Genomic DNA, 27617 nt, shown 5'->3' with positions numbered 1-27617 from the left:
ATTTGACTCAAAGTTAACTCAGATTCGATTCAATTTGTATAGAAAGGTAGACATGGCTTAAATTTGCTACCGAACTCCTGAACTTGAGCCAACCTTGGTCGGCTGGTACCGGTGGTCGAGGGAATGTCCTAAACGTGTGACAGGGGCTTAAAACGTCTGCTTGAAGGTTCGACCAGGTCCCCATCACGGAACCCCGGCTGATAATTCGGCCCGACCCCTTCCCGCTCTCTCCCCGCCCATACAGACTTAATTACGACCCTCCGGGGCCGGTCGTAAATTGCGTCGGGAACAGAGCCGCTAACTAGGCCCACATGTGGGGTTTGCGAGGACGACTTGTTAGACGGTAGAGACCCTCTACACAAAAATGTTCCAGTCTCCGCTCGCTCTATTACACTACAGTCACCCTACGAAGAACGCGAGCTTCGTTTTCTTGAAATTCGTCCTCCAAGAAAAATATCTTCGTGGCTACAGTTTTGTACCTGATTTGATCTGATGCGTCAATTTGTGAGCGATAACTCGATATCTACACGTGCCTGAGGCGGTATCGCGAGGATACTGCCTGTATCCGACTTGCACGGTACAGTCAACGTGTGAGAGACGAGGTCCTAGCGGTCGCGTCGCTTCCTGGGTTCAGCTTTGTAGTGAGACCATATCCCGTGTTCCGTGGACCCTGTTCCTTCTTGGAGCGAGCGATTTGTTCTTAACGTTCTAAAAAGCATCCAGTGCAGTTTTTAGGGCTTGGAAACCTCATTCAATTTTTTCACCAGGTCCTAGCGGTCGTGTCGCTTCCCGAGTTCAACTTCTAGAGAGACCGTATCCCGTGTTCCGTGAACCCTGTTCCTTCTTGGAGCGAGCGAATGTTCTTAACGTTCTTAATTGTGAAGACGTGAGACTTCGGGAGAAGGCTGTCACCTTCTCGTGGCTTCCCCATCAGTCTCGGCTCTAATAAAGCGGGCCTTGACAGGTGAAGAAGTGGCTCCGGTAAGACAACCCGGGTCCAAGGAACGCGTACAAGACGTTTCCGACACGCAGAAGGAGGCAGGCGAAGACTTGAGTAGACCTCGAGGTGCTTGAGAAGTTTGGATGAGAACGTTTCTTGGAAGGACTGAAAGATGGCGGTGGAACACAAACCACGGAAGTCTTTTCTCATCAAGGATATCTTAGACGAAGAACCGGAAAAGGACAGGCGGGCAGAAGAAGGTGAGGTCATCAGGAGTTGAGATCACTTATCAAATCTAGTTTTTTCTTATTTACTTCATATTCACCACAAAACAAGGCTCATGAGAGCCACTGAAAATATTTTGGGTTACTGTACAGCCAGTGAGGACAGATGTTTGTTAAACTTAGACTTGAAAAGTTTAAGGTTATAGTATACCCATATGGGAAACAATCACGTGGTAGCTTATTCCATAGTGAGTTGTGAACCTCTAACTCTTGTTTATTTCTTTGTTCATCAATCTTGGATACATAATATAGTCCTTCAGCCGAATAGGGTTGGTTTCCAAAGGAGTCAATGTACAAGTAAACATAATCCAAACACATGAAGTCACAAATGATACAATTGAAATATAACTCGATTGTGAAAACAAATTAACATACAAAGCCAATTAACTGTTAAATGTTAGTGTTTGAAATATACCGCTAGTTAGTCGCATTAAACACCGTTATGTTGTAGTACTTTTGTCTCAGAAGCTAGCCGAGCTGAGTTGAACTTTTCACCCCGGCCAGTATTAAAAGTGTGGTTTACGGGCCGAGAGAAAGTCTGAACTCTGTACCGTGCCGTCTTTTAGCTTCAACTTTTCAACTTTAGCTCCAACTTACCATCTTCAGCTTCAACTCCTTTTGAAACGCTAGGGTTTGATCTGTTCCAGTACTTCGTGCTAATGCTGTGTCTACATATACAGAAGTGTACCCCAAATCTGTCTTCCATTGTATTTAGCGTGTTTCCTCTTGTAAGCGAGTAGTAAAAGATTAACCTTTAGAAGGATACGTAAGATTCCACACATTTCGATTTGCACTTTTTCTGTAGCTACAAGCTAGCTACAAGCTAAAAGCTTTCAATATTTTTTATATTTTAACATTTCATGACTAGACATGCATGGTGACGGCACACTCAAGTTATATCATTTTATGTCACTATCAACGCAGAGGACGAATACAGGACAATGCAATACTCATTTTCACATGAGTAAAGTGGGGAAAGTCGTGTAAAGTGCCTTTCCCAAAGGCACAAGGTCGGTGGCATGGTAGCATGTCAGGACTCAAACGCGGGACCTCTTGGTTCCGAGTCGATTACTCTGCCGTTACGCCACACGACCCCATAATATTCATTTCTGTGCATTCTTTTCCTCCGACAGAGAGGAAACCCACCCCGCCCCCTCACACGTCCCTGCCCGTCCGGTGGAGCTCGCAGTACCCGCTCCACCTGCACAGACCGGACCGGCGGCCGGCGGAACCCTTCAGCGCCGCCCTGAAGCCCACCCTGCCGACCAGACCCCGCAAACAGCGCCGCAGGAGGACCGTCTTCACACAGGTACATTGTATCTGTATCTATCTGTATCTGAATAGCCAGCATAAATGCAATGTTATGTGTTAAGTTGTATGTAAAGAACGCGTTCAATTTTGATGTAGTTTATTTGTATGATGTCAGGAAGACCAGCTACATCCTTGTCTGTCTGTACTTGTATGTTTGTTAATTGAGGAAATAAAGCACCTAAAACATAACCGTTCTTCGGCCTGACACACCAGCTTCTTTAGCGTGATATTATTTCTGTTCATCAATTTTCTTTTGATCGCATTGCGATTATGTATCTATAAGTTAACTTCTCAGTGCACCTCTGAAAAGCAATGCGAGTTGGACTACTCTGATAGAAGACAGAAATGAATAGATAAATCCCCCGTTACATCCATCGAGGTATCCTCTTATGACAGCAACTTAGGAGCATTTTTGGAACAGCGGCCGTTAATTGTGTCCAAGAAAATTGAACTTTCTTGTAAAGGAAAATTTTGTCGTAGATCCTTAGAATAGATTCTTGTGATCATCCTAAATGTGTCGTATGATATTCAGCTGGCCTGGTGAATGCCGTAAAGCATGTCTTAGATCTTTTTTGAAGGCTTGTTCTGTTGTAAGCGCCTCCTGTTTCTTACACTGTCACAGCTTACTTGAAAATCGACGATTGTGACTGTGTTGATATGTTCTCTAGTTGTAATGGTTGATTTGTCGATTAAAACTATCTTTTACCTGACGGTTTAACGTCCTTCCATGTTCAGTCTCAGCTGCGGGCCCTGGAGAGGAAGTTCCGCTGTCAGAAGTACCTGAGCGTGGCGGAGCGGGCCGAGGTCGCCAGGGCCCTCGGGCTCTCAGAGACGCAGATCAAGACCTGGTACCAGAACCGCAGGTCAGAAAACTGTAGGCTCTATCTTTAGAGGCAGCTGGAACGTGTAGAAATGGCAGCGAAAAACTGTACACTGTGAGTTGTTCCGAAGTGGCAAATTGTCGCCTCTGTCTACATGGCTTCAGAAGCGTTTTTTTTTCTATTCCAACATTTTTATCACAAGACATGGCGACGGCACACTCAAGTTCTTCAACTTATTTTTATGCTCTTCAACTCATTTTTATGCCGCCACCAACGCAGACAAGCGCATGAACGGAAAACAGACATACTCATTTTCACCTGAGTAAAGTGAGGCGTGGCAGGATTCGAACTCGGGATATCTTGGTTGCGAGTCGAACGCTATGCCGTTACGCCACACGACCCCAGAGAAACGGTTGGAATTGAAAGAGTAGACATGGTAGCGAAAAGCACGGTAAATTGTGTTTTTGAATGCAGTACACTGGTAGGAAGGCAAGGAGAGATGATGTAACCGCAGATTGATTTGAAGGTCGAACACACAAAACTTATGAATACTTATGTATTTAGACGTAGCCGTAGGTATTAAATTTTCGATGTTTTCCTCCTAAGTCGTGTAAAGTGCCGTTCCCAAGGACACAGGATCGGTGGCATGTTAGGATTCGAACTCGGGACCTCTTGGTTCCGTGTCAAGCACTCTGCCGCCACGCTACCCCATGATACTTTTGAGAGGTTGAGAGGTTGAAATTTCCGACTTTTTTTTGGCGACGCCTTTGGGGCGGAGGCATTTGTGTAAGTACTACGATCGCTTTGAAAGAATTTCAAAAATTGCACGAATGCGTTCCCCGGGGAATTGGTATTGAGGAAACTTTCAGCCATGTGGTTTTTGGATCAAGCAGGTAACTTACACAGGGTGCCCACGTGCCACCCATCCAGATGCCTGGCATGATTAATTACTGGTCATCAGTCTTCTTCCCACACCATGGACAGAGAGCACAGCTGTCTTTGGCCAAAGACCGCTTGATCAGGAATCTGACATTCCCTCCCCAAGAACATTTAGGCCGATGGGGTGGGTTTATTCAAACAGATCACACAGGGAAAAGAAATTATCCGTCTTTTTGGGGACCCACAAAAGGTCAAACAAGTCCTAGGAGTAACAACTTCAGATCAGACATAAAATCCAGTCTCTGGTGGAGGATAGAGTGAAGTGGAGTGGAGGGTGGTTTTGAGTTTGGTTCGAGTGGGAACTCGACCAAAGTAAAGTAAGTAAGAATGTCATCTTAAAATCTATGTGATAACTGGGGAAGAACGGCTGATTCCTCCTATACGTGTATTTGGTATATTGCCCCACACCTCCTCCACCCATCCTGTAAATTTCACTACATGCATGTGTTTATAAGATAGGGAAATATGTTTTTCTGATAATTGTAATGTAGATTGCTAGCTCCACCACATGAAATGATATATATCTTTCAGTCGTCGCCTTGGCAATGTTTTTTATTGCCTCAGCCTTGTTTCTTTTCACCCCTGCACAGAACGAAGTGGAAGCGGGAAACGAGCGTCAGCAAACGGTGGGAGGAACTGTACCGGCACGCATGCTCAGAAAGCGACTGCCCGGGAGTGCGTCAGCCTCTGCAGGCCTGCGTCACCACTACGTCATCTCCGGTTCACTTCCGGTCACATGACGCGCCGACAGGACTGCTGGGAAATCTGTCATCTTACGTCAGAGAGTTCCCCAGAACCAGTCAGTAAATTTTTTGAACAAACCGAATTTTTATTATTTTCGCGTGTTGTAAGGAGGTACATATATGTCTTTCATTCTTTCTTAAGAAGACAAAGTTGTTGTTGTAAGATCTAAAACTGTCGTATTATGCGTTTGTCAGTTTATATTTACATATATGATAAGAAATATCGATAAGGTATATTTTTACTTACGTACGTAGACTTAAGACAAATGTAAGATATGGCAGTATTGTACATAGATTTCCAAGTTACGATTTCCATGCACACAGTAGCTTTCACTCGAAAGCACTTTTTATACATGCATGTATCTTAACTGTTGGTATGCGTATATAAGAATACCTGACAAGACGACAATGTGATATACCATACCATCATGTTAAACTTTATTTATACATGTACCATCTAAAAGTGATAAAATCCTCTGGAATGTGATTAAGATGCACGGTTGTGACAGTATGTATACAATGGAAAACATGGAAAGAAGTGATAAAGCTTGTGCCAAGATGATTCCTGTCTATTAATTCGAAATATAAAGGTACATCGTTAAACACCGTTTTACACTGTCATCATTTTTGTAATGAACTACTGAACAATAGAAGACTAGGCAACAAAGCAAAGTGACCTGCAAACTAGACAGGTAGGTTGTAGCTATCTTTAACAATGTCCGTGCAGCATAGATATACAAATCAATACTATCACAGAATGTTTGGAGTTAAAACTTTTGGTCCAACGCAAAAATTTCTCTCACCTAGAGCTTTCGACCAGTCATTCTGGTCTTCCTCAGTAGACTGACCCAGTGAAGCTTGTCACGTGGCTTCTCAAAAGTTTTAACTCTAAACATTTAACGTTAACTACCAACACAGATGAAGTTTCATGATAGTATCACAGCATATTGACAAGACGGTCAGAGATGGCAGACTTCACCCCTCGGGTTGTAAACGGCATCTGGCGGAAAATACAGAAATTGCACTCCAGAGACCGGGGACAAAACAATAAAAATAGCATTTGATACATAACAATCTGTGAGGCTTCTCTCTTTTCATTCAAAATACTTTACACTATTTCACAATATTCCTTCGATAAAAATAACATGTTCAAATCTTTATAGATACATGTGTCTTTCTGTACGATCTTCACAATACATCATCTGTGATTTCCAATCACTTCAAATATGTTACAGACCATTAATACATTATAATTGACGTTTAATAAATATCACATTACTTTATCAATTAATACAAGTAGCAGCTGGTACTAATAATCATTAAATTCAATGTTTGATTAATCAGGATAAAGCAAGTTTGCGGAACGGACAATGACTTGTGTTTGGGGGGAGTGACTTCCATCGAAGACTTTCTTGACTCGTAGATGAAGGTTAGACAACCAAATAATGACTTACACAAGAGAACAGTTACTCAAGCATACGCCAGGTAATAAGATACGCCAAAAGCAGCTACTCAAGCAAAGGGATATGGTTTTGGAAACGGTCATACGTTTCTGGTAGTATCCACTACCTTTCGTCAGTGACACTCAGTTACTCAAGCAACTGAAAAAATTTTGAAAACTGCTCATGTCAGACGTTTCAAGTAGTGTCCACTACTTTCCGTCTGTGACTTTACATGCCGTAGCCAAAGTTTGAAGGGGGGGGGTTCTTCCCGAGGTCTGGGATCAGCGAGCGCCAAAGGCGCGAGTTTCCTGGGGGGGGGGGTCAAAAATTTTCACAATTGAACCTTCTGAAATAGCATTTCCCTTTCTTTTAGAGGATTTCTAAGGAAAAATCATACATAACTTTTTATTCAATGACAAAGTGAGCAGTTTTTCTACAATTCCAGCCCCGCTGGTGATACAAATCAGTCCATCTTTTAAACCAAAGTCTTGGACCGTCTCGACCCGTCTTACTCGTAGTCCAAGTCCCAGAGAAGAATGAAATCCTCCATGGCTTTCGGCAGTCCGAGTTTCCCGATGTCCCTGTGCACGTGTCTCCCGAGCGCCCTCCGGACGACGAGCCGGGACAGGTCCGCTAACTTACGCGGCTCGTTCGGCAGCGAGAGGATGTACTTCAGATACACGCCCTTACAATTGGCAGCCGCTCTCAATGCCTCCCGATTCTCTGGCAATCCCATGAACAGCGTATCTCTCGGTATCTCAGCAGCGACCCTAGCGGTTAGGTTGAGTACTGAATCCGCTGGCACGCCGTCCTCGTAGTCTATGTTATCGTCCCCGGCCTCCAGGTCTTGCCAGTGGTGGGTCTTGAGCCAGCAAGGCACCGTCTTGGTTCTTCGTAGCGTGAAGGTAGATCCGCCGAGTAAAATGAGGGTGCAGTTTACCAGACAGTTGTCAGATAATCCCTCTTGGAACATTTTGATCAGAGGGCGATCGATCAGGTCGATGCGCTTCTCGTCGGTACAGTCGACGAACGCGCCGTGGTTCAGCAACAGTCTGAGGCAGTTCTCGAAACTCTCGTCGGGCACGCCGTTCCAGTACTTGTGCCTGACGCCGTGGTCGGCCAGCAGGTGCAGTGGGGACTCCTGGCGTCGCGCCGAGGTGCTGCAGTCCGCGCCGTGTTCTAGCAGGACCTGAGAACAAGAAATAGCCATGCCTTCAAGTACCAGAGTTATCATATCAACCAAGGATTGAGGTGTTCAAGAATTCATTCTTTCCTAGAACTATCGCAGAGTGGAACTCACTGTCACCAAGTACAGTAGGGGCATTGTCATTAGATAGCTTTAAACAGTTTAGAGTTAGATGTTCAAGGTTTAGGTGTAACAAGTCGATTGGTGTAATATAGCCAGCTGCCGCCGCGCCGCGTGCCTGCGAAGCTGGTGTGTTACGCCGAAGGGCGGTTATACCGGCTATACAGATACAGATACAGACTAGAAAAGTAACATTTGCAAAGCAAATGCATAATGTTTACCTTCGGATATGGTCTGCTCTGCTAATTCTTACTCAAACACATTTACAAACATGTATATGGTGACAGGAGTCTAAATGCCTACTATGAAATTGCAACATTATGTAACCCAACACCAGTTAATATGGTGACAGACGTCAACAAAAGAGTCACTGTTTGGAGAAAAAGAAGAGGAATAAGACGAAACCGAGCAAAAACAATATGTTTTCTTTCGGTAAACATAATAAATAGTATATTGTTTATTGCAAATTCTTGCCCGAGGGCTAATTGCAGGAGCAGAAGAAACATGGTATAAAAACAGACAATTTGTACTTATAGAACTATTGATAGCTACTAAGAAACTACTGGGTTCGACTAAAGATACAGACCTCCAGGCAGGCGTCGTTGGCGGACTTGCAGGCGTGATGGAGCGCGGTCAGCCCCCGCAGACCCAGCGCAGCGTCCACGCTCCCGTAGACGTAACGTAAGACTTCCTGCAGGGGCGCGCTGTCTTCTATCATCCCCCTGCCGAACGTCTCCGTCATGTCCGTCTCGTCTCGCTCCTCAAGGTGGGCCTGCATGGGGGGGGGGTAGTGATTTGAATTTTTTAATGATTTTATTTACTTCTTTGCTAATTCTTTCACAAATGTACAGCAGCAGGGGGAGCAGAAGCGCATCCCCCTGAATTAGGTACAATTTGTCACATTTTTCACATCAATGTTGGAAAACAACACATCTAAATTAAAATAACGTATATTATACAAAAGACATACTCAAAAAATTATTTGCAAACGATATACAAACGATGTTGCTTGGTCAGGCTATGCAAGGTCCAGTGTGATTACGAATTATGCAAAATTTTCGCCGCCGATTACGAATTACATTGTGTGTGTGTGTGTTTGTGTGTGTGTGTGTGTGTGTGTGTGTGTGTGTGTGTGTGTGTGATTACGACCTTACGCTTTGCGGCTAATGTACTACTAGTATATTACGAATTACGTTGATTTTTTGGAAGGCTAGCCTGCCTACGGATTACGAAGACTAAAAAGGCCTGATCACGCCTCACGAAAAAAGGCATGCAGGCCTGATTCTAGTCGCTACCAGGCTTCGGGAGGCGGCTGGAAAGAGTAGAAATCGGCACCCGGCAAAATGTTCTCTCCCATCAGACCAACTTCCCTGGCATCATGTTATCTCTCTCTATTTGGCTCATTTCTACTCTTTCCAGCCGCCTCCCGAAGCCTGGTAGAGTAGCCTGACTCAAGACTCACCCCCCGCGAGACCAGCGTCTCCAGACAGTCCGGCAGCTCAAGAACCGAGGCGAGGTGGAGCGGAGGCGTACGACTGATGTGGGACACCGTCGCGCCGCAGACCTATAACATATAGAATGTTTTTATTATTCGATACAAACTCATCGCAGCTCATGAGTTCACATGTACATATACAAATTTCCACAAGTTGACATATACAATCGGTCTAAAAGTTTACAAACGGCGAACAGGTGACAATACATTTTTTTATTCCAACATCTAATCACCAGACGTGGTGACGACACACTCAAGTTTCTTCAACTTATATTAATGCCGCCACCAACACAGGGGACAAATACATTTACTCTTGAGCTATGTGAGGAAAGTCGTGTAAAGTGCCTTTCCCAGGGGCACAAGATCGGTGGCATGTCAGGACTCGAACCCCGGACTGTTAGTTCCGAGTCGCGCACTCTGCCGACCTCACGTATACATACGTAAAAGAAGCAATATTTAAAAGATACCAATTCATTTTCAAAGATACCAATAAATTATCTAAATGCCACAATTATCTAAATGCCATAGTTTAACAGTTTTGCCTTGGGGTAAAACGGGGCGTCGTCGGTCTTGGAATACTCCAGCAACGTTTCCAGGCAGTCCTGGTGCCCGTTGGCGGCGCAGAGCTGTGTGGGAGACAGAGGGTGGACCACGGTGCCGACGTATTCTCGCACGGGTATGTACGCTCCGAACCGCGTCTCTTTGGCCTCCGGGTCCGCCCCCTGGCGGAGCAGCACGGAAACGCAGCGGGAGTGCCCGGCCATGCAGGCGACCTGTCACGGAAAATGTTATTCGTGAGATTTATATACTGAGTAGTAGTTTGTTGGCTAGACAATGTGATGGTTAACATGATGCAATTGCTTTACATAGAATTTTGTAGAATTAGTTTATTCATTCATCCATCCATTCATCTATCCATTCATCCGTCCATTCACCCGTCAATTCATCCATCCATCCGTCCACTCATCCATCCATCCGTCCATCCATTTATGCATTCATTCATTCATTCTTTAATCTATTCATCCATTCATTCATTCATTCATTCATCCATCCATCCATCCATCCATTCATTTAACCATCCATCCATCCATTCATCCATCCATTCATCCATTCACTCATCCATTCTTTCACTCACTCACTCATTCATTCATTTATTCATTCCACTCTAACCGACCTGTAGGGGCGTCATGCCGACGACGTAAACCCTGTCCTGTTCTTTCTGACACAGACACGTGACCCGCTGACACACACGGCTGTAGTCGCCCCGCAGAAACTGCCGGAAAAACTCCAGATCCTCACCCAACAGACTCCCACTGGAAATAAGGGCAAGGTCCGGGTGATTTGAAGTGAATAACCAGCTCCATACGGTAGTATCTGTACCATCGCACACCAGGGCACGCCCCTACTCTTTTAATTTTCGGTAAGTGTGGTGGGTTCTTTACTGTGTGTGGGGTGTGGCTCTCCCTAAACACGGGACCTCCATTCAACGCCCTATCCGATGGACGTTCCTATTTCACTATTACTCATTTCCACCTGAATGAAGTGAGGAAAGTCGTGTTAAGTGCCTTTCCCAAAGGCACAATATCGGTGACAAGGCAGGATTCGAACCCGCGACCTCTGGGGTCTGCCGAACACGCTACCTTTGCGCTACACGATCCCACTAGGTCGAAACTCTGGGTGAAAACCATTCTTTGTTTTGATTTTTTTAATGCAGATGGTCTTTATTTCAATAAAGTTAGTACCCGTTTCCAGGGGACAAACACATGGACGGTCCCTTAGAAATTCTCATGAACTAACCCTACCGACCTGCCGAACTCTTTAAAGGTTTAAGAACAGTCCTGTACCATCGATGTTGCGGATCCTGAACGCTAACTGATATTAGAAACAATTGACACTAATGTATGATTATTTTAAAACTATGTTGTAAATATTTTTTTATGTGTCCTGCACAATATGTATGTACAGATGGCGCAATTCAGCCTGTTTGGCTGCAATGTCTTTTATTAATAAACCATTTTTGATTGATTGGTAAACAATAAACTCTCACCCACCCTCTCAGCTGCTCCGAAGACATGATGATAAGCGGGGCGTTTTTCTCCACCCCCGGCAGGATCTCAGGCTGCTGCAGCAGGAGGTCCGACAGCGCCCCGGCGTCACCCTCTACTGCCGCCCGGTACAGGGCACGGCTTCCCTCTGCCGCCGGCCTGGGGAGAATGTAGAGAACATCATACTCTTTCATTCATTCATTCATTCATTCATTCATTCATTCATTCATTCATTCGCTCATTTAGCACCGACCGCTACACCTCCACGGCTAGCCAGCTCCCTCTGCCGCCGTCTTGGGGAGGGTAGAGAAAATTCATTCATTCATTTACTCATTCATTCACTCATTTTTCACCCCCGGTACAGAGAAGATTATCTCATTCATTCTCTCATTCATTCATTCTACATCTACATCTACATGATACGGGACAAAGTGCCTCACGGCACATCGCGTCCCGGGAAGGAGGTGCAGCTGGTGTGGCAGGTGGTGGTGCGCAACAAAAATATACAAACAGATGAAAAATGATATATAAATAATAAATTGCAAAATGAAAGAAACCAAACTGTGCAACTATATACAAAAGCCACACCAGAAAACAAAAATGACTCTACAGCTGGGTATTGGCTTGGCATTCGTTCATCCATTCAAGCAGCACCCTGTAAAGTTCACGGGTTCCCATGTATGACGTCACGTCGCAGAAGGGAAGTACACAGTGACGTCATCAGCTGTCATCAGAAGTACAAAGAAAATGAAGAAGTACGAGCGCAGTGTGGTACGAGTATATACTCAAATAATTAAAGCCTGCGACAGGCCTCGCTATACTTATCTGTTTTTTTGTTTTTGTTTTTGTTTATTCCAACATGTACATCACAAGACGTGGTGACGGCACGCTCAAGTTTCTTCAACTTATATTAATGCCGCCACCAACACAGGGGACAAATACATTACAGGACAATACTCATTTACACCTGAGCGAAGTGAGGAAAGCCGTGTAAAGTGCCTTTCCCAGGGGCACAAGATCGGTGGCATGTCAGGACTCGAACCCGGGACTCTTGGTTCCGAGTCGCGCACTCTGCCGCTACGCCACACGACCCCATTGATCTGTTTGTGGTGTTTACAAGCTCACAGCCCGGTTGTATACCTTCCTTCAATACACTATGTACTCTTTGTCTTTCTCAGTCTGCTATTAGACCTCGGGTAGGAATTTGTAATAAAGAGCGCCTTTTCTATATATGTACATAAGGAACCGTACATATAGATCTAGAAGAATTGCGGATCTCCAGCATACTTTTAGTGAAAGAAAAACAGAAGAGGAAGAACAACAAATGCCCCCTTCTTATACTAGCAAAAGCCAAAAAAAATTACTCAAACCTCGCTTCACTAGTACTTCTCTATTCTAATTCTTCGGAAATGCTACTTTGTAGTCAATCGGTTAGTTCTCCTGTGATTTTATGTGATGCCTATGTCACGACTCAAGGGTAATCAACGCAAAAGACCTTTTTCTGCACTTCACTAGTTCTTCTCCATTTCTTTACGTCAGCTGACGTACTCCTCTTCTTTGTGGCGTCACTTGCCGGGTTTTAATCAGTTAAATCAGTTCCCTAGCCTTAGGCGACTTTTTGTCATACCCAGGCCGTCACTACGGTGGATAGTGTACTCGTAACGTTGTAATTGATGTCAGTCTATTACTACTAGCAAATAGGTACTCTCCAAGCAGAGGTTTGGGTGTTGGCGTGTTTTTAGGCTTTTTCCATCGGGGTTTCTTGTTTGCACTGGATTTTTCTGGTGGGGTAAAAAAAATTCCAGTGCAAAAATGAAACCCCGAATTTTCTGTTTTTGCACTGGAATTTTTTTGGTGGGGTGAAAAAAATTAGGAGTTTCATTTTTGCACTGGAATTTTTTTCACCCCACCAGAAAATTCCAGTGCAAAAAAATGAAGAAGTGCCAAATACTACACGGATTGCAGGTTTGCTGTAATGTTGAACTAAGGACGTTTCCTTGGCTGAATGGACGGTTCATTAAATAGACTTCACTATAGTTCTTCAGAACGAACTCTCAGTTATAACACTGTATATGCATATATAGTATTATACTCTCAGATATATAGTATTATATATATATATTATTACACTATTATTACTCACCACTGCGGCCGTCGGGCGTTCCGAACCCGCGGTCGGGCCGATACCTCGGGCGATACGGAATACCCCGTGTTGTATTCTATATGTATATGCATATATAGTATTATACTCTCAGATATAACACTATATATGGATATAGTATTAGACGTCTTACCTAACGTTATATTCACTACACTAAACACACAGTTATCCTCAGTCACTGGTATCCTCCATTTAATACAACAGCCATGACATATGTACCCATGTGTTTCAGTAAAATATTATACACATTATACACGTAGGATGGGTGCCAAAATTACGTTTGAACCTTTTATGATACACCATTACTTACCTTAGACCCGAGCTATATAGGTCAAGCCATATAAAAATTGTGTGTAACCTGGAGTCACCACGTCGCGTTTGCTGTTTAAGTGCTCTCCAGACTAAATTTAGTATCCGCCAGTAATTAAAGCTGGTCTTTTGTGCAACGCACGCAATAAAGGTACTAGTGTATTTTGTTCGTCGGGCAGTTTAAGCTGAATAATAGAACATGAAGAGTTGGATGCTTTGTTTTATGTTTCATGCGCATAATGATTAATTTATACAGTCTGGTATGCAGTAACATAATCATTCGCAGTATCACCTACCCTCCAAGCAGAGGTTGTGGGGGAATGATCGTTAGCTTTTTATATATGTCCGTTGTTTTTGTCGCTACCCCCACCAACCGTTGGTGGCTGGCGACCTTCTCTGGCTAATGGATACTGCCTGGCCAATTTTATACCGTGTTTTTGCCACCGAAAGGGATCTGTTTGGAGATCAAGTATCACCAGCTTCTATTATCACCAGCTTTCTATTATCAAGGCGGTCATATGATACTATAGCTACATCCTCCTTGCTAAATATAAAAAGACAGAAGATATGCCTGTCCTATATGTAGATCTTTATCAGGGCGGCCGCCCGCAAAAAAATTTTCACCGCCCGATTATTTCAACAGGCTTCAATCAATGATTATTGAGGGCGAAGGCCGTTTCAACTTCACGCCCCCTGATATGAAAATCTGACCTTAGCAACAATCCAACAAGTGTGGTTCAGTCAGGGAGGATTTCTACAATTATTGATATACCACGGTCACTGACTCTTTCTCAGATGTAGTGTGGAGAGACACGTTACTGAAGAAATTAGCTTAGCCTGCTGGGTCTATGCCTATGGAAAGCCGTATGGCGAAAGGGGGGGGGGGGGGATACAAAATTGCCGATAATCACAGCATTTCCTCTCAAAATCAAGAGTTCAACATGTGATCACACCACACTATTCTTTCAATGTAGAAGAAATTCGGGTAGAATAGGTACAATTTTTCTTTCCTTATATTATAGTGACCTTGAATTGAGATTATCATTCCTATCTCAAAAACAAACAAAAGATTTTTAGGAAATACTAGAAAATTAGGATGTTCCCTAAAACCAATTCATAGGCCACCAGTCAGATCTAGGAATCATATCGAATCTCTCAGACTTCTCGCGATTTTTCGGAGAATTTAGCGACCATTCCATGCGCAATACCGGGTACCATATGGTAAGAAAACAACAACATGCCATATTTTCTATAGCCTCCGTAGCAGGCTTATATATATAACTGGGGGTTTGGTGGTCTTCGGCTGTTTTCAACCAGGACGGCTATGTTGTCTACGTATATGCAATCAAAAAATAGCACATAAATGCTCCCAAAGACCCTGAAGACCCCTCAAAACCCCCAGTTTTTGACATGCCATGGAAGCTAATTTTTCTACTCCTACTGCCGGCATGACGTAATGTGACGTACTCACCATGGCTCGGGCAGCGGTCCCCTGACATCCAAAATGTCGCCGGGAAAGACGCTACTACAGCTGTAGCTGCTTCCCATGCTGATGTGCGGACAGTCGTAGGATGATGTACTAGTATACCGTCCCTCAGTGTAAGATACTAGTATCTAAATGCCAAGATGGCATGACCAAAACGCTCCATGCTATAGTGAACGTAGATTTCCCGACATCCAGTGCACACAGACCGGCCGTCTAGCAGTCGTAGTATAGGGTGATGTTATTGTATATATGCCGTCCCTTGTTGAAAAATATCAAAACGTCACTGATTGATAAAACGAACGCAAAAACCTGATCGTGCAATGGCGACTGGAACAAAACGTTGTATGCTGCCGTGACGTATACTGTATATAGTTCCCGAGAATGAATATCAAGTGCACGCAAGCCGGCGCTCTTCCGTAGGGTGATGCCAGTATGCCGTCCCTTGTAAAATATTAAAATGTCACTGACTGATAAAACGAACGCAAAACCTGATATGATCATGCAATGGCGACTGGAACAAAACGCTGTATGCTGTGGTTGACCGTAGATTTTTTCCCGAGAGAGATTATCTATAGTAGCTACAGTGCACAGACCGGCAGGACAGCTGGCACACTGTGGATGGATGTACCTTGTCCTTTCGTAGGCACAGCCCGGCTGATGACGTAAATGATGAGGTAATGAAAGTGGAGAGCGCTGTTTTTATAGGCGGCGCCAAACCAATTGTATGTTTGGGGGAAATTCTGATTTTTTTTAAGATTAGTTTTACAAGGACTAATAATGTATCGCAACATAAACTGTACGGCAGGCTGACATAAATTATCAGGTAATGAAAGTATATGATCTATTATTTGTTTGGTGGAAAGTTATTACTTTATTGCCCGAATCAGATTTTCAAGGACGAATAATATATTACAATACATTAAGGCTAATATTGAATTTTCATGTACATACGGGTATACAGCTTTAGCTGCTATTTGTTCGTACTTGTAAGCTCGGCTTGTAACCTTTTAAGGAAGTCGTCAGTGATTTCAAGCAAGTTATTGAGTATTTTAACATGTTAGACTTCTTAACGTGTCATATGCCGTTTGACCTTTACAGTACCCATGTACGTACGGAACATGTAACTCAGCCCCTAGGCTGCCAAATGTTCTTTGTAGTAAACCCCGTTATTATATCGCTTCATTAATTTTTAATCGAGCAGGGAAACTGTCTAGTACTCTCCAAGCAGAGGTTAATTAAGATTGTGACTTTTTCTCCTATTTTAATATTGCTTTCTGACAGCATCCTCCCATGGCAGGGGCAGCGGTTCGGTGGAGAAGGAATTCGGAGCCGCTGCCCCTGCCATGGGAGGATGTCTGACAGCGACCCATTCAGTTAACCTACTGTATTCCGAGATAGTGTCTTGCCACCGAAAGATCTAATGTCCGGAGAAATAATAGGGATTGATGCCATGCTAAAAAGAAAAGGCTACTACATTTTCATAGCCATGCTCCGAGCAGATACAGATGTGTATTTTTGTTTGTTAAAGTGACGAACCTTGCCTGGAGACCGCTCGTCATTGAGGTCATGAGGGAAGAGGTAAGGGTCAGACAAAATGTAGAAGTTCTTTATTGCAAGTTCATGCCCGAGTGCTAAACATATATAAAATATACGATACAGTTTACATATCAAGTTTAAAGTCTTAATATATTACATTTTCTATCCTAACTTCTGGTTGGGAATAGACGACAAAAATTGGGGGGACATGACATTTGTAATTAGAAAAGGTAGCTTGAGTAAACGTACTTATTCAAATTCAAATTTTTATTCGGTAAGGCTCTCGCGGGCAAATACCCGAATTTCGTCCTTATTACATAGTGCATAGAGCATTAAAAACAATGATTTGTGACACTCTTCATTGTACACATGAAACAACATAGGCAAACACACTATTTAGACATTCGAAGACGATTACAAAATTAAAATCTATGCACAGTATGCAGTTATCGCGTAGCACTTAGTACTTTCAATCAGAAGGGTCCAAAAAAAGGGAGCAAAAACACGTCTGGAGATACTGGGATTTGAACCCAGGGCCTCGTACATGCGAAGCACGCGCTCTACCACTGAGCTACATCCCCAATCACGAAATGTGCCGTCCGTAAATACATACTTAAACCCTGAATTCTTTGTAGTAAAATTATGACTCAAAATTTTATCAATATCTAACGCGTATTTTTTATATATTACAATAAATTAAGGTATACAACTATGTTGTTATAGCTTATAGGTATGTATAAACATTATTTGATCGGTAACAAAAGAATTGAGTGTAGAGTGATGCCTCTTACGGATTTTTTCTGAATTGCAGGTCCAAGTGTGCAGACGTCGAAATAGTAAGCGCTATTAAAATCCTTTCATTTTGCGGTATTATAGCGTGTTTCGCCACCTTCGGTCCATGTATTAGCTTGCGAATATGTTTCAAAGACATTGAGCGTGGTATAGAAGTCGTTGAATCTTGCGGATGTGCTATAAATAGCTTTAGAATAGAGATTTTATCGTCCGAATAAACAAGAAAAAAATGCCACACTTCCGGGTTTGGGACGTGTGGGGGCGTGGTCAACCATTCTCTCTTCCTATTGGCTGACGGAATATCACGTGATCGCACCAGCTGGCTTACGTGTCTTCTTGCGCCCCTCCCCCCTTTTGCACCAAAGACTGCACACTTGCGTGAGTTCGTGTCACGTCTCTCCAGCTTTTCTTGAAGTTTTAGCCACCGAGAAGACAAGACAACATGCCTCCTCTGAACCTTGGAGATGAGATGCCCAACGTGGCCATCGTGACCAACGAAGGGTCCATGAAGATGCACGAGTTCATGAAGGATTCGTAAGTTTTTTCTCTCCAGCTTTTGTTGCAACGTTTTGTTGGCACGCTTAGCTTCAAGGTTCACCGCCCCCATGGTTTTAGTCTCCACCAGAGAAACACTACGGGTTACAAACAGTAAAATTTAGCCCAATTGGCAGAATTATTGGCAAGGGGAGGTTTGCCAGGGTAGAGTTCATTTGCCTGTGGACTGACTCTCCTGGCCAATACTAGTCTTCCTTTTTAGCCGAATTCTATCTACGATCCATACCCCCGTAGGAAGGCGTGGTGGAGGCCAGCCTTGCATGCCAGTGGATTGCTTACAAAAGGTTTAAAGTCCATAGGACTGTAGGTCAGGCATGTCAGGGGGAGGAGGCATTGGAAGGTGGAAATTGTAGGATTCTTTCTCTAAGAAATGTTTGTTCAACATATGTTACGTGTTGGTTAGTCCATACAGTAATACCAGACAGTATACATGTAGTGCAGAAAATGCACTATGCGTCAAAAACATGTAAAACACTGAGCCGAACCCTGCATCTGCAGTCCAGTCTGTTTGCAAAAGACTTGTAGGTTTGGTCCACTGCATATCTAGGTGTACCCCTGCACTAGGTGTGGCTCTCTTCAAACATGGGACCAATACTTTCCCTTGAATTCCCCACTAAAAGATGACAGCCACAACCAGTACTTAAGTTTGGTTAGGTTGCATGCAAATCACTCATCAGGGTGTTTAGTACAAGGACAGTTGTATGGCTTGGGATTTGAACCCCTGACCTCGACTCACTGTCCCACAATTGGGACTAGAACCCACGAGAAATCTGCAACAGCAGGCCTTCTGTGAACTTTCCAGTCTTGCATGTTGTGTAGATGTCACCTGGGGCAGGTGGTCAACACAATAGGTGGTGGGCGGTGCCAGTTACGGTAAACTTTCTTTGGCAGCAGCACACAGAAATAACGTCACCATGTTTGGCTTGTCTGGGGATTTAGATAGCAAACACATCTTTTGTATTTAACTATGCTGTTTGTAACAGTTGTACAATTTCTCATTCCTATGAGCTGGATTTGCAAGCATTTTGATCAACAGGTGGTTGGTGTGATTTTGAGGGGTGTGTCACGCACAAACAGCGATGACTAAGCAGAAATGATGTTTTCAAACAGTTGTTGTTGTGGTGGTTTCTTGCCATTACAGGGCCCCAAATACCACCTGTATACTTCAGTTAGTGTAAAATTGGAGCTGTACAGGTATTTCTGATATCTACTTATACCAAGGACATTGGTTCCAATGTCCTTGCTTATACCTAACCTGCAGTGGACCGTGATAAAACCAGCATGTGGCACTAATTACTAGCCTGAAATTCTTCACTGAGCTTTCTGTTATATAGCAGACTGTAAGCTTTGAAACAACACTACCAATAACATTTTTTTATCGTACTACATGTACAAAGGACAGAAATTGTGTGATGCAGGTAAAACTAGTCTGATTAATTGTTGCCTACACCAACGCCCCAGTATGCAGGAAATAAAACAACATTTTCAAGCCCTGAATTACTTCATGCGTGAACCAGGTCACGAAAAGTTTTCAAGTACTTCTGTGAAATGTCAAGACTCTTATTTACAGACAAAAGGCCTTCTAAGGGGTCCTTTTACCTCTATGCAAATGAATGCAGGTCTGAGCTCATTTTTGCAAGTCATTTCACCCAAGTGTTGTACCAAGGAGCTTAAAAATACATATGATTTTTAACATCAATGGCTGTACCTAGTGATACAGTAGTAGTATGTATCCGAGGTGTGTAAAAATGTATGGCTTAAGATAAAAAAACTGAGCCAACACGTCTGCTTACAACATTTTACATTGTTCGTGTTTGCGGTTGATTGATTGATGCATTCAGTCTTGAACTTACTAGCAGAGATAGAATATAATTTCCTGCAGCTGCTCCAAAGCTGGATTCACAGGAATGTAATCTTCCTATCTACAACCTCTGTTTAAGGCCATTGAGAGCTGTTGCATGTCTGAGCTAATGTTCAAGCATTAGGTTGTAGAACACAACAGGGTGACTTGTGACCTTATGTGACCCTTTGTGCAATGTCGCTTCTTAATTGTACATTTGTCCTTGGATTGGGAGAGTTTTGTAAACATGTGAGGCATTTTTGGAAAGGTTCAATATAAAAGTTAAAACATAAGATACATGTACCATTCTTGGCAAATAACACATTGGCAGCTACTTGTATGGCAGACTGCATCATACTTGTTTCATGACTACGAGTCATGGTAATTTACTAGAATAGTATCCTTTTTCACATCGTTAGACATAGGTACATGTTATAACCATTTTAGTGTGTCCTGCAATTTAAGAATAATTCCTGCAACAAATTACAATCGTGAGATGTCATGGCCCAGACCTCAGTAACAGGTGGTTCTACTCAGATGCAATCAACCTAAATGAAATAGCTCTTCTGAAATTTCTTGTGGTCATTTGCATAGACAACATAATTATTTGTAATGACATATCGTTGTTGTCTGTTCTTTGTGGAACTGATGCTTATCATTTATAGATTGACATTTGGGTTTTCACCCCATGTACCCTTACTTAGTCCTTTATGAGGGCCTGCAAGGGGGGGTCCCGACAACACTCTACGCTGAATTCGGAAACCTCTCGACTACGCTTTACGATAAATTCCAAGTGGCTACAACGCATTACGTAGAATTAAAATGCCGAATACGCTCTACGCAAAAATATTAGAGCGGTCCGTCTACGCAGAATTAAAACGGCCGATTACGCTCTACGGAAAAGGGCTTGCGGGCCCCCCTTTATCAGAAGGGTTGGACACTGGGTACACCATTTTGCTTGATAGGATTAGTAGTGCTATTAGCTATAGATATGTGTGTGTTTTGAGTCCTGTATTCTCACATTACAGCACGTACATTTGTTTAAAAAAGACACCCAGATTGTATTGTTGGTAGGTGACACTGGCCTTATGCAGTCGGTCGCTGTAATATAGCCAGCTGCCACTGCGCCACTGTGATGCCTGTGAAGCTGCATGGTATTTTACATTATAGGGTGTTGTACTGACTTCACAGATATAGATTCAGAAGCTGGTGTGTTAAAAAAAAAAGGCAGTTAGAATGTATATGTATACCACTATATACAGATACATATACAGACACAGAAGCTGCTGTGTTATGTCGGAAAATATATCATCTGCAACAGGCAAAATTCCGATGCAACGTTGATCAAACATCTAACAAAAACTGAAAAAAAATCAGAGTTTTGCGCAGGCGCAGTACGTTCTGCAGACATGCTGATGGATTATGTAGTAGAACAGCTCAGATGTGGTGAGGAGATTGTGGGTGATCAGTTACTCTGTATTACTGCCTTGTATAACTATAAGAGGCCACACCTGGGGACTGAGTGGCTTTCCAAGAACAAGGGTGATTGAAGACCACAAGGAAATAACCTGTGACTTGATTTGACTTATTAGGTTGTATAAAGAGAGACTTGGTATGGGACTTAATGATAAACCTGCTACAATACATGTACGTGTATCATCACTGTATATTGTAAAATCGTCATGTATAGTCAAAAGACTTTGGAGAGTTTTTTTGTACCTAATTGTTAGCCTGCTTTCTTTCATTCTCTATTTGGAGAAAGGATGAAATAGACTCTGCAGCTAAAATAGGTTTGGTAACCGGGAAAAGTATTATTGTCAGCTTGTAGCTGTACAGCCTTCTCAAAAAAATTTAGAGTAGGTGGCTGATAAGAAAAAGTAGCAGGCGCGCAGCGGCTCGCAGGGGGAGGGTACGGGAGGGGGGTGGCCCCCCTCCCGTTGGGGGGGTCCGGGTGGCCTCCCCCGGAGGAAATCGTAAAAATTAGACCCCTAAACATCGTTTTTGGTACATTCTGAGCAGCTTTTATGGCAATCTTGTGGCTCCAAAATTTACTGTTCGTGCACAAATAATTCCGGAAAAAGGCTGTATAATTAATATTTAAATTGTTTGCCACTCCGATCGTATTACGCGCGGTCCTTGCGCCCGGCCACAAAATGCAGAAAAATAAGAAAGCATATTTAAANGTCAATTTGATCGAAAACATAATCATTGGGATGTGAAAAAATGTCACAGTTTCGCTTTTTGGAAGTTTTGTTTCTGTTTTGACGGTTTAATTCTAGCGGGGTGCGATCCATAAATGCCCTATGGAAATTCACCCCGCGTCCCGGTACACTGACTTCCGGGTTCCTTGAACAAGAAAATTACGAGAAAATGGCCAAAAATCGGCGTAGAGAAATATACATCTTCCCGAAAATTCTTTTAATTATGTATTTCTTTAATAGGATGTTGCTTAGTAGTCGTAGAAAAAACGTAGAAAGCAGCGTAAATGTGTCTCTTCTTCACCGGCGAGAGCCTGCCGGCGAAGAAAAATCTTCCCGCGCTGCCGGCTGCTGGCCACATCGCTTATCCAATCAGAACGCAGGTCATGTGAGGTGAACCAATCAGAGCGTCGATCGCACGCTGCTACTTAATATTCATGACAAGATGGCGCCTGAAAGCTCCTGTTTTTGTACAGCGATGCGGAGTGTGTGTGTTTTTATTCCGGGGTTTGACGCTGATTTTTGGCTAGCCGTGATTAAGCTACAAATGCCACACTAGTGGAGACAACAGATGAGTGATCATTTTACGATCGACAAGAACTTTTGATGAATGAAACAGCTGTGAAATCTCGCTGATGGCGATTTGTTTTTGAAAATTTGTCTCTGTGTATGAAAGATATGAACACGCTTCTATACATGTCTTGATATTTTTTGACGTGATTTGTACTAGTTATTTGTAACAGGAATGTTACTAGTGCCGGGAGAAGTTGGGAAGGTAGCGGCTTGATAAATTTTCGTGAGCAACGAGTTTACGAAGCAAGTTCCGCCTAGCTCGAGCGATACAGCTCCGCGGATACAACTCGAGCCCCGAACAAGACCCTCCCCCCGTAAAGTTTCGGCCGCTCTGGCCGGCCGCGGGCCGCTCGTAGAAGCAAACGCTGACTCGTGCACTAGAAATCTGCACAGGAGGCTAAGAAAGAAGCAGTTTTCAGATCCAGAAAGCTAGCATAAATTTGTCTGAAGTTCGTCAGAAGAAATGAGCCGGTGAAGTTTGTGAGAAAATGTAACGGAGCTTACTTGTTTTTCTGAAAATTTAGACGAAAGTAGCCGGCGCAAAAATTTGAAAATTTTGACGAAAGTAGCCGGCGCAAAAATTTGAGTAGGCGGCGATTTTCGCCGGTAGCCGGCTTGTTTTGAGAAGGCTGGGCCTGTAGGTATAGTCTGAAGTTCCAACCTAAGCTGTCTGGGGGCATGATTGCAACATGCTAGTATATATATATAGTACATACATATGGGGAAGATGGACCAATGGTTAATGTTTGGTTTTGCCTTTTCCCCAGTTGGATCATTCTGTTCTCTCACCCGCGTGACTACACCCCGGTGTGTACAACAGAGCTGGGCAGGGCCGCTAACCTGGCTCCGGAGTTCAAGAAGAGGGGAGTCAAGATGATCGCCCTGTCCTGCGATGACGCTGACAGCCATAATGGATGGATCAAGGTGGGTGGAGTCAGATTAGTAGGGCTACATAACACTTCAAACAGCCCTGCACAGTGCTTTTGACATCATACAATAAGGAAAAAGGACACCGCCCTGTCGATGACATGGCCAGCCATAACGGCTGGATCAAGGAGTAGAGACAGATTAGTAGGGCTACATAAGTTAACATAACACTTCTAACAGCCCTACATAATTTCCAAAAATAGCTTCATCAGGTTTGTAAAGTAGACGATACAGGAGTTTTCTTTTAGTTTTACACAACCAAAATTCTCACCTACACATGTAAGTGCTGACATTTCTGTGTCTATCAGACACCTTCCACAGCTTTTGACTGGAGTACTGCTTCTCGCTTTGGCAAGAACACAATCCCAAACATGGCTGACGTTGTACCCCCCCTCAGCCCGTTCTTTAATTTTCTTCTTCTCCAACCACCAGGGGCCTGTTTATAAATGTTGAAAGTGTTATAGCATGCCATTCACAATAAGATTATGTACTTTAGAAAAATTAACAATGTTGAATTTTCTTTAAATTTTTTCTCTCGTCCCCCAGGATGTGCAGTCCCACGCTAACCACGTGGGGGACTTCCCGTACCCGATCATCGCGGACGACAGCCGGGAGATCGCCAAGTCACTGGGTATGATCGACCCGGACGAGTCTGCCGGTGCTGGCATGCCGCTCACATGCAGGGCTGTACGTCTCTGTTTGTTTGTGTGTTTGTTTGAGAGTTTGTTTTCTTCACCAGAAGGTTATGTTTTTGGTATTGTTTGTATGTCTGTATGTATGTGTGTGTGTGTGAATGTGTGTGTATGTGGTTTAGCACAATAATTCAAGAAGCTATGGATGCATTGTAATGAAACTTGGTAGCTAGGTAGGGGTATAGGGTTACATTATGTAATGATTTGGGCCCCCTAGTGGCTTGTTATGGCACTGCAGCGAAATGTCTAGGTTTTGATCTGAACTAGAGGAAGTGTCGGGAAAGAAACAGTCAAAGAACATGTTTTTCATGCTGGAGAGTGAAACTTAACTAACTACATGTAACTATACTCATACCTTCCTTTCCCAGGTGATGATTTTTGGCCCAGACAAGAGGCTGAAACTGTCCATGCTGTACCCTGCCACTACAGGCAGGAACTTCACGTACGTTCTATATAGATCTTCCTTATCAATAAACCCAGCAAGTCTGTAGTACTACACAGTTTTCAGTTTGTTACTGAAAGTCCTCTTTCCATGTCTGACACTTTAAACATAAATACCACTTAGAATGTTGATGAAGGTTAAACATCCAAGTACTTAGAAAAGTACAAAATCATTCAAGCAACTGGATAAATTTTCTGAATCTCTGACTTTCCTATACATGTATTTTATGATTGATTTTTTTTGTATAACACGTGTACTAATAAATATTTGAAATCTCTTCAATTTCCCTTCCAAGGTACATGTACTAGACAGGAAAATGTTCTTTAACAATGGGAAACTTTGTCTACACCCAATCTAAAAAGAGAACACCATGATGACCCCATTACTTTACTTATTTATCTCTAACATCTTGTACTGTGTCTGTGTTTGACAGTGAGATCCTGCGTGTGGTCGACTCTCTGCAGCTCACAGCTACTAAGAAGGTGGCCACTCCTGTAGACTGGAAGGTAAGCTCATCATACCAGATGGTGCATATGATAGTCAGTGCCATCTCTGGTTCTGTAGCCTTAGGTCATGCAGCTGGTAATGAAATATTTCTTAGGGGGGAGTGTGGGAGCCCCGGCATACAAATAGGATGGTACCCAGGCTGAGTGGTGTGCATACTCTTTCACAAATGCTACGGCCATGTTGATTTGATTATATGGATGACATCCGCGCGCGCATCAATTTTCGGCCATTTCCAAAAAAAAAAAGTTTTCAACCATGCTGCAAATAGTTCAAAACAGATGCAAAAATGAGCAAATATATACCGTAAGTTGCCAAAAAAATATTCGAAAATGATACCATTGTCGTAGAATGCCAAAATCAAACGAAAAAGACGAAAATGTAAAGAAATAGATTTAAAGATTAGATTATTCACCATACCATACTCTTTGTCATTTGTTTAACCTTCATAATCACCTAGATTTCATAATGAAAGAAACTTTTTTTTTGCCAAACTTTTTTTTTTATTCGCACGCTCGCATCAGTTGTAGGGTTCTCAGAGGATGTCATCCATATAATCAAATCAATATGGCCTAAGTGCTAAGCAGAGGAAACAAGTATGTATACAAAAGTCTTTTGTATGACTTAATTGGCCAGGGATTGAAATTAGCAGGTGATGAGACCTCTGCTTTTCTACTGTAACAGCGAGGTATATAGGCATCACCAACTGCTCAGCCCAATTGGTCCTGGACCTCTTGGTCTAGCGGTGATGTGCTCGGCTGTGGATTGACACGCCACGTGCGGCATGGGTTTGATCTCCGGGAGTTAGAGTCAGCCACTGTAAGTTTGTGTCTTTCCCTCTTTCTTTTGTTACACAAACCAAATAACTCCATATCTTGCTCCTCTATTCCCAGGTTGGAGACAAGTGCATGGTGGTGCCCAGTGTGAAGAAGGAGGAGGAGGCCGGCCTATTCCCCAAGGGGGTGGAGACTCTCAGTGTCCCCTCCGGAAAGGGCTACCTGCGCATGACCCCCATGCCGGAATAAATGGTTTCTCCCAACCTTCAACCACCCAAAACCAAATCTGGCTCCAGTCTTGTTTTTGAGACACTGTGGCACTCAGCCTTATATGATTAACTCTACAACAAGGCAATATGCTTTAGCATTGCCAATGCAGATATACTAATAGTCTAGATTATATGCTTAGGCCTAGGGAAAAAATGTTGTGTTTCCTGTTCCTGTTTCCTAGGACTTAGCATTGCCAATGCATATATAGTCTAGATTATATACCTACATAATCTCAGCTTCTTTTTGAGTTGTACATTTTGCATCCTTCCAAAGATACTAAATCAGACTAAGTACAATCAAAACAAAAAAGATAGCTGCTAGCCTAACAACTATTTTTGATTCAGAAGAGTGTCTATATAAAACTCTATCCCTTAACCCTTACTAACTAGGATTTGTGTGGGATTTGTACTAATCTGAATGAATAAATAATATAAAGAAGTGAGTTAGGGTATGGGCACAGAAGGTTATAATTATGCCATTGGCATTGGAAGGGTTTGAATGAATAACATCCTAATACTGAAATTTTTATCTGATAATCGGCTTTTTCCAAACGGTGAAAACACATCAGCCCTCAAAGTGAGTGCCTATCAATTCTGCTAGTTAGTTATTTTAGTTAATTCTGATTCAGGAGGAAATCATGTTGTGTACTAGGTAACCACAGGCTCTTGCCATCTTGTAAGGAAGTTCCTACATATAATACAAACACAGCCTTCATTCAATCTGTACTCAGCTGCCAAATCATTGTGAAAACTGACCTTGTGTAACCCCAAAGAGTCTTAAGCTGCTAACAGATTTAGAATCGGTCTCACCCTGGTGTTTTCACCAGAGTTGGTCTCACCATGGAGTTTTGCTGTGATGGTCCTGGGCTCATCCAACAAAATGAAGCATTTTTGTGATTGCTTAGCAAAGGAATGGATGGATCTAACAACACAGAGACCAGTAAAGTACAAGAATAACATCTCTACAAAAGTATGAGTTACAAATTACAACTGTACAGCTTTCTGATTGGCTTGCTGTTTGTATGCCAACATGGCAGCCCCAGCTCAGATTACATGGAATAGCTAACATGCTCTTGTGATGGACAGTATTTTTCAGCTGTTTGAAATAAAGGGAGTGCCCACAATTTCAACTGGTTTTCACTGGCTGATTTGTCAGATATTTCTAGTATTACTATAGCGATCTTGAAAATATGTAATTGATGATAAGACTTTTTAAAGGTAGATGCTCTAA

At 43.0% G+C, this 27617-nt stretch overlaps 3 protein-coding genes and 1 non-coding gene across 4 annotated transcripts; 2 read left to right on the top strand and 2 right to left on the bottom strand.

The window, feature by feature from the left end:
* Window positions 1-1112: 1112 nt before the first annotated feature.
* On the top strand, window positions 1113-5102 carry LOC109484610 (barH-like 2 homeobox protein). The gene is made up of 4 exons (XM_019787954.1): window positions 1113-1200; window positions 2358-2533; window positions 3271-3398; window positions 4886-5102. The coding sequence occupies exons 1-4, from the start codon at window positions 1113-1115 to the stop codon at window positions 5100-5102; spliced, it is 609 nt and encodes a 202-aa protein (XP_019643513.1).
* Window positions 5103-6916: 1814 nt separating this feature from the next.
* On the bottom strand, window positions 6917-15346 carry LOC109484651 (ankyrin repeat and SOCS box protein 18-like). The gene is made up of 8 exons (XM_019787998.1): window positions 15268-15346; window positions 11333-11485; window positions 10456-10594; window positions 9837-10054; window positions 9515-9533; window positions 9249-9350; window positions 8373-8558; window positions 6917-7669 (listed from the first exon to the last, which is right to left on the bottom strand). The coding sequence occupies exons 1-8, from the start codon at window positions 15342-15344 to the stop codon at window positions 6989-6991; spliced, it is 1575 nt and encodes a 524-aa protein (XP_019643557.1). The 5' UTR covers window positions 15345-15346; the 3' UTR covers window positions 6917-6988.
* A 1981-nt stretch (window positions 15347-17327) lies between these two features.
* On the bottom strand, window positions 17328-17399 carry Trnaa-cgc. The gene has a single exon. It is a non-coding gene; the product is annotated as a tRNA-Ala (tRNA).
* A 545-nt stretch (window positions 17400-17944) lies between these two features.
* On the top strand, window positions 17945-27516 carry LOC109484592 (peroxiredoxin-6-like). Its single transcript, XM_019787916.1, has 6 exons — window positions 17945-18144; window positions 23544-23700; window positions 24250-24390; window positions 24764-24837; window positions 25271-25343; window positions 26235-27516. Exons 1-6 carry the CDS (start codon window positions 18053-18055, stop codon window positions 26364-26366), a joined length of 669 nt encoding a protein of 222 aa, XP_019643475.1. The 5' UTR covers window positions 17945-18052; the 3' UTR covers window positions 26367-27516.
* Window positions 27517-27617: the final 101 nt, after the last annotated feature.

Source organism: Branchiostoma belcheri, unplaced genomic scaffold (assembly GCF_001625305.1).
Source record: "Branchiostoma belcheri isolate BF01 breed outbred unplaced genomic scaffold, Haploidv18h27 scaffold7, whole genome shotgun sequence".
Lineage (NCBI taxonomy): Eukaryota > Metazoa > Chordata > Leptocardii > Amphioxiformes > Branchiostomatidae > Branchiostoma > Branchiostoma belcheri.
Note: the sequence above shows the minus strand (reverse complement) of the source record. Positions and strands in the feature narration are given on the sequence as shown.

Excerpts from the sequence above, each read along its gene's own strand:
- LOC109484610 (XM_019787954.1), top strand. The coding sequence starts at position 1,113 with ATGGCGGTGGAACACAAACCACGGAAGTCTTTTCTCATCAAGGATATC. Across the intron at positions 2,534-3,270 it reads GGAGGACCGTCTTCACACAG|TCTCAGCTGCGGGCCCTGGA; the intron begins GTACATTGTATC and ends TTCCATGTTCAG. Across the intron at positions 3,399-4,885 it reads ACCTGGTACCAGAACCGCAG|AACGAAGTGGAAGCGGGAAA; the intron begins GTCAGAAAACTG and ends ACCCCTGCACAG.
- LOC109484651 (XM_019787998.1), bottom strand. The coding sequence starts at position 15,344 with ATGGGAAGCAGCTACAGCTGTAGTAGCGTCTTTCCCGGCGACATTTTG. Across the intron at positions 10,055-10,455 it reads TCGGCATGACGCCCCTACAG|GTCGCCTGCATGGCCGGGCA; the intron begins GTCGGTTAGAGT and ends TTTCCGTGACAG. Across the intron at positions 7,670-8,372 it reads CCAACGACGCCTGCCTGGAG|GTCCTGCTAGAACACGGCGC; the intron begins GTCTGTATCTTT and ends TCTTGTTCTCAG.
- LOC109484592 (XM_019787916.1), top strand. The coding sequence starts at position 18,053 with ATGCCTCCTCTGAACCTTGGAGATGAGATGCCCAACGTGGCCATCGTG. Across the intron at positions 24,391-24,763 it reads TGCCGCTCACATGCAGGGCT|GTGATGATTTTTGGCCCAGA; the intron begins GTACGTCTCTGT and ends TTCCTTTCCCAG. Across the intron at positions 24,838-25,270 it reads ACTACAGGCAGGAACTTCAC|TGAGATCCTGCGTGTGGTCG; the intron begins GTACGTTCTATA and ends TGTGTTTGACAG.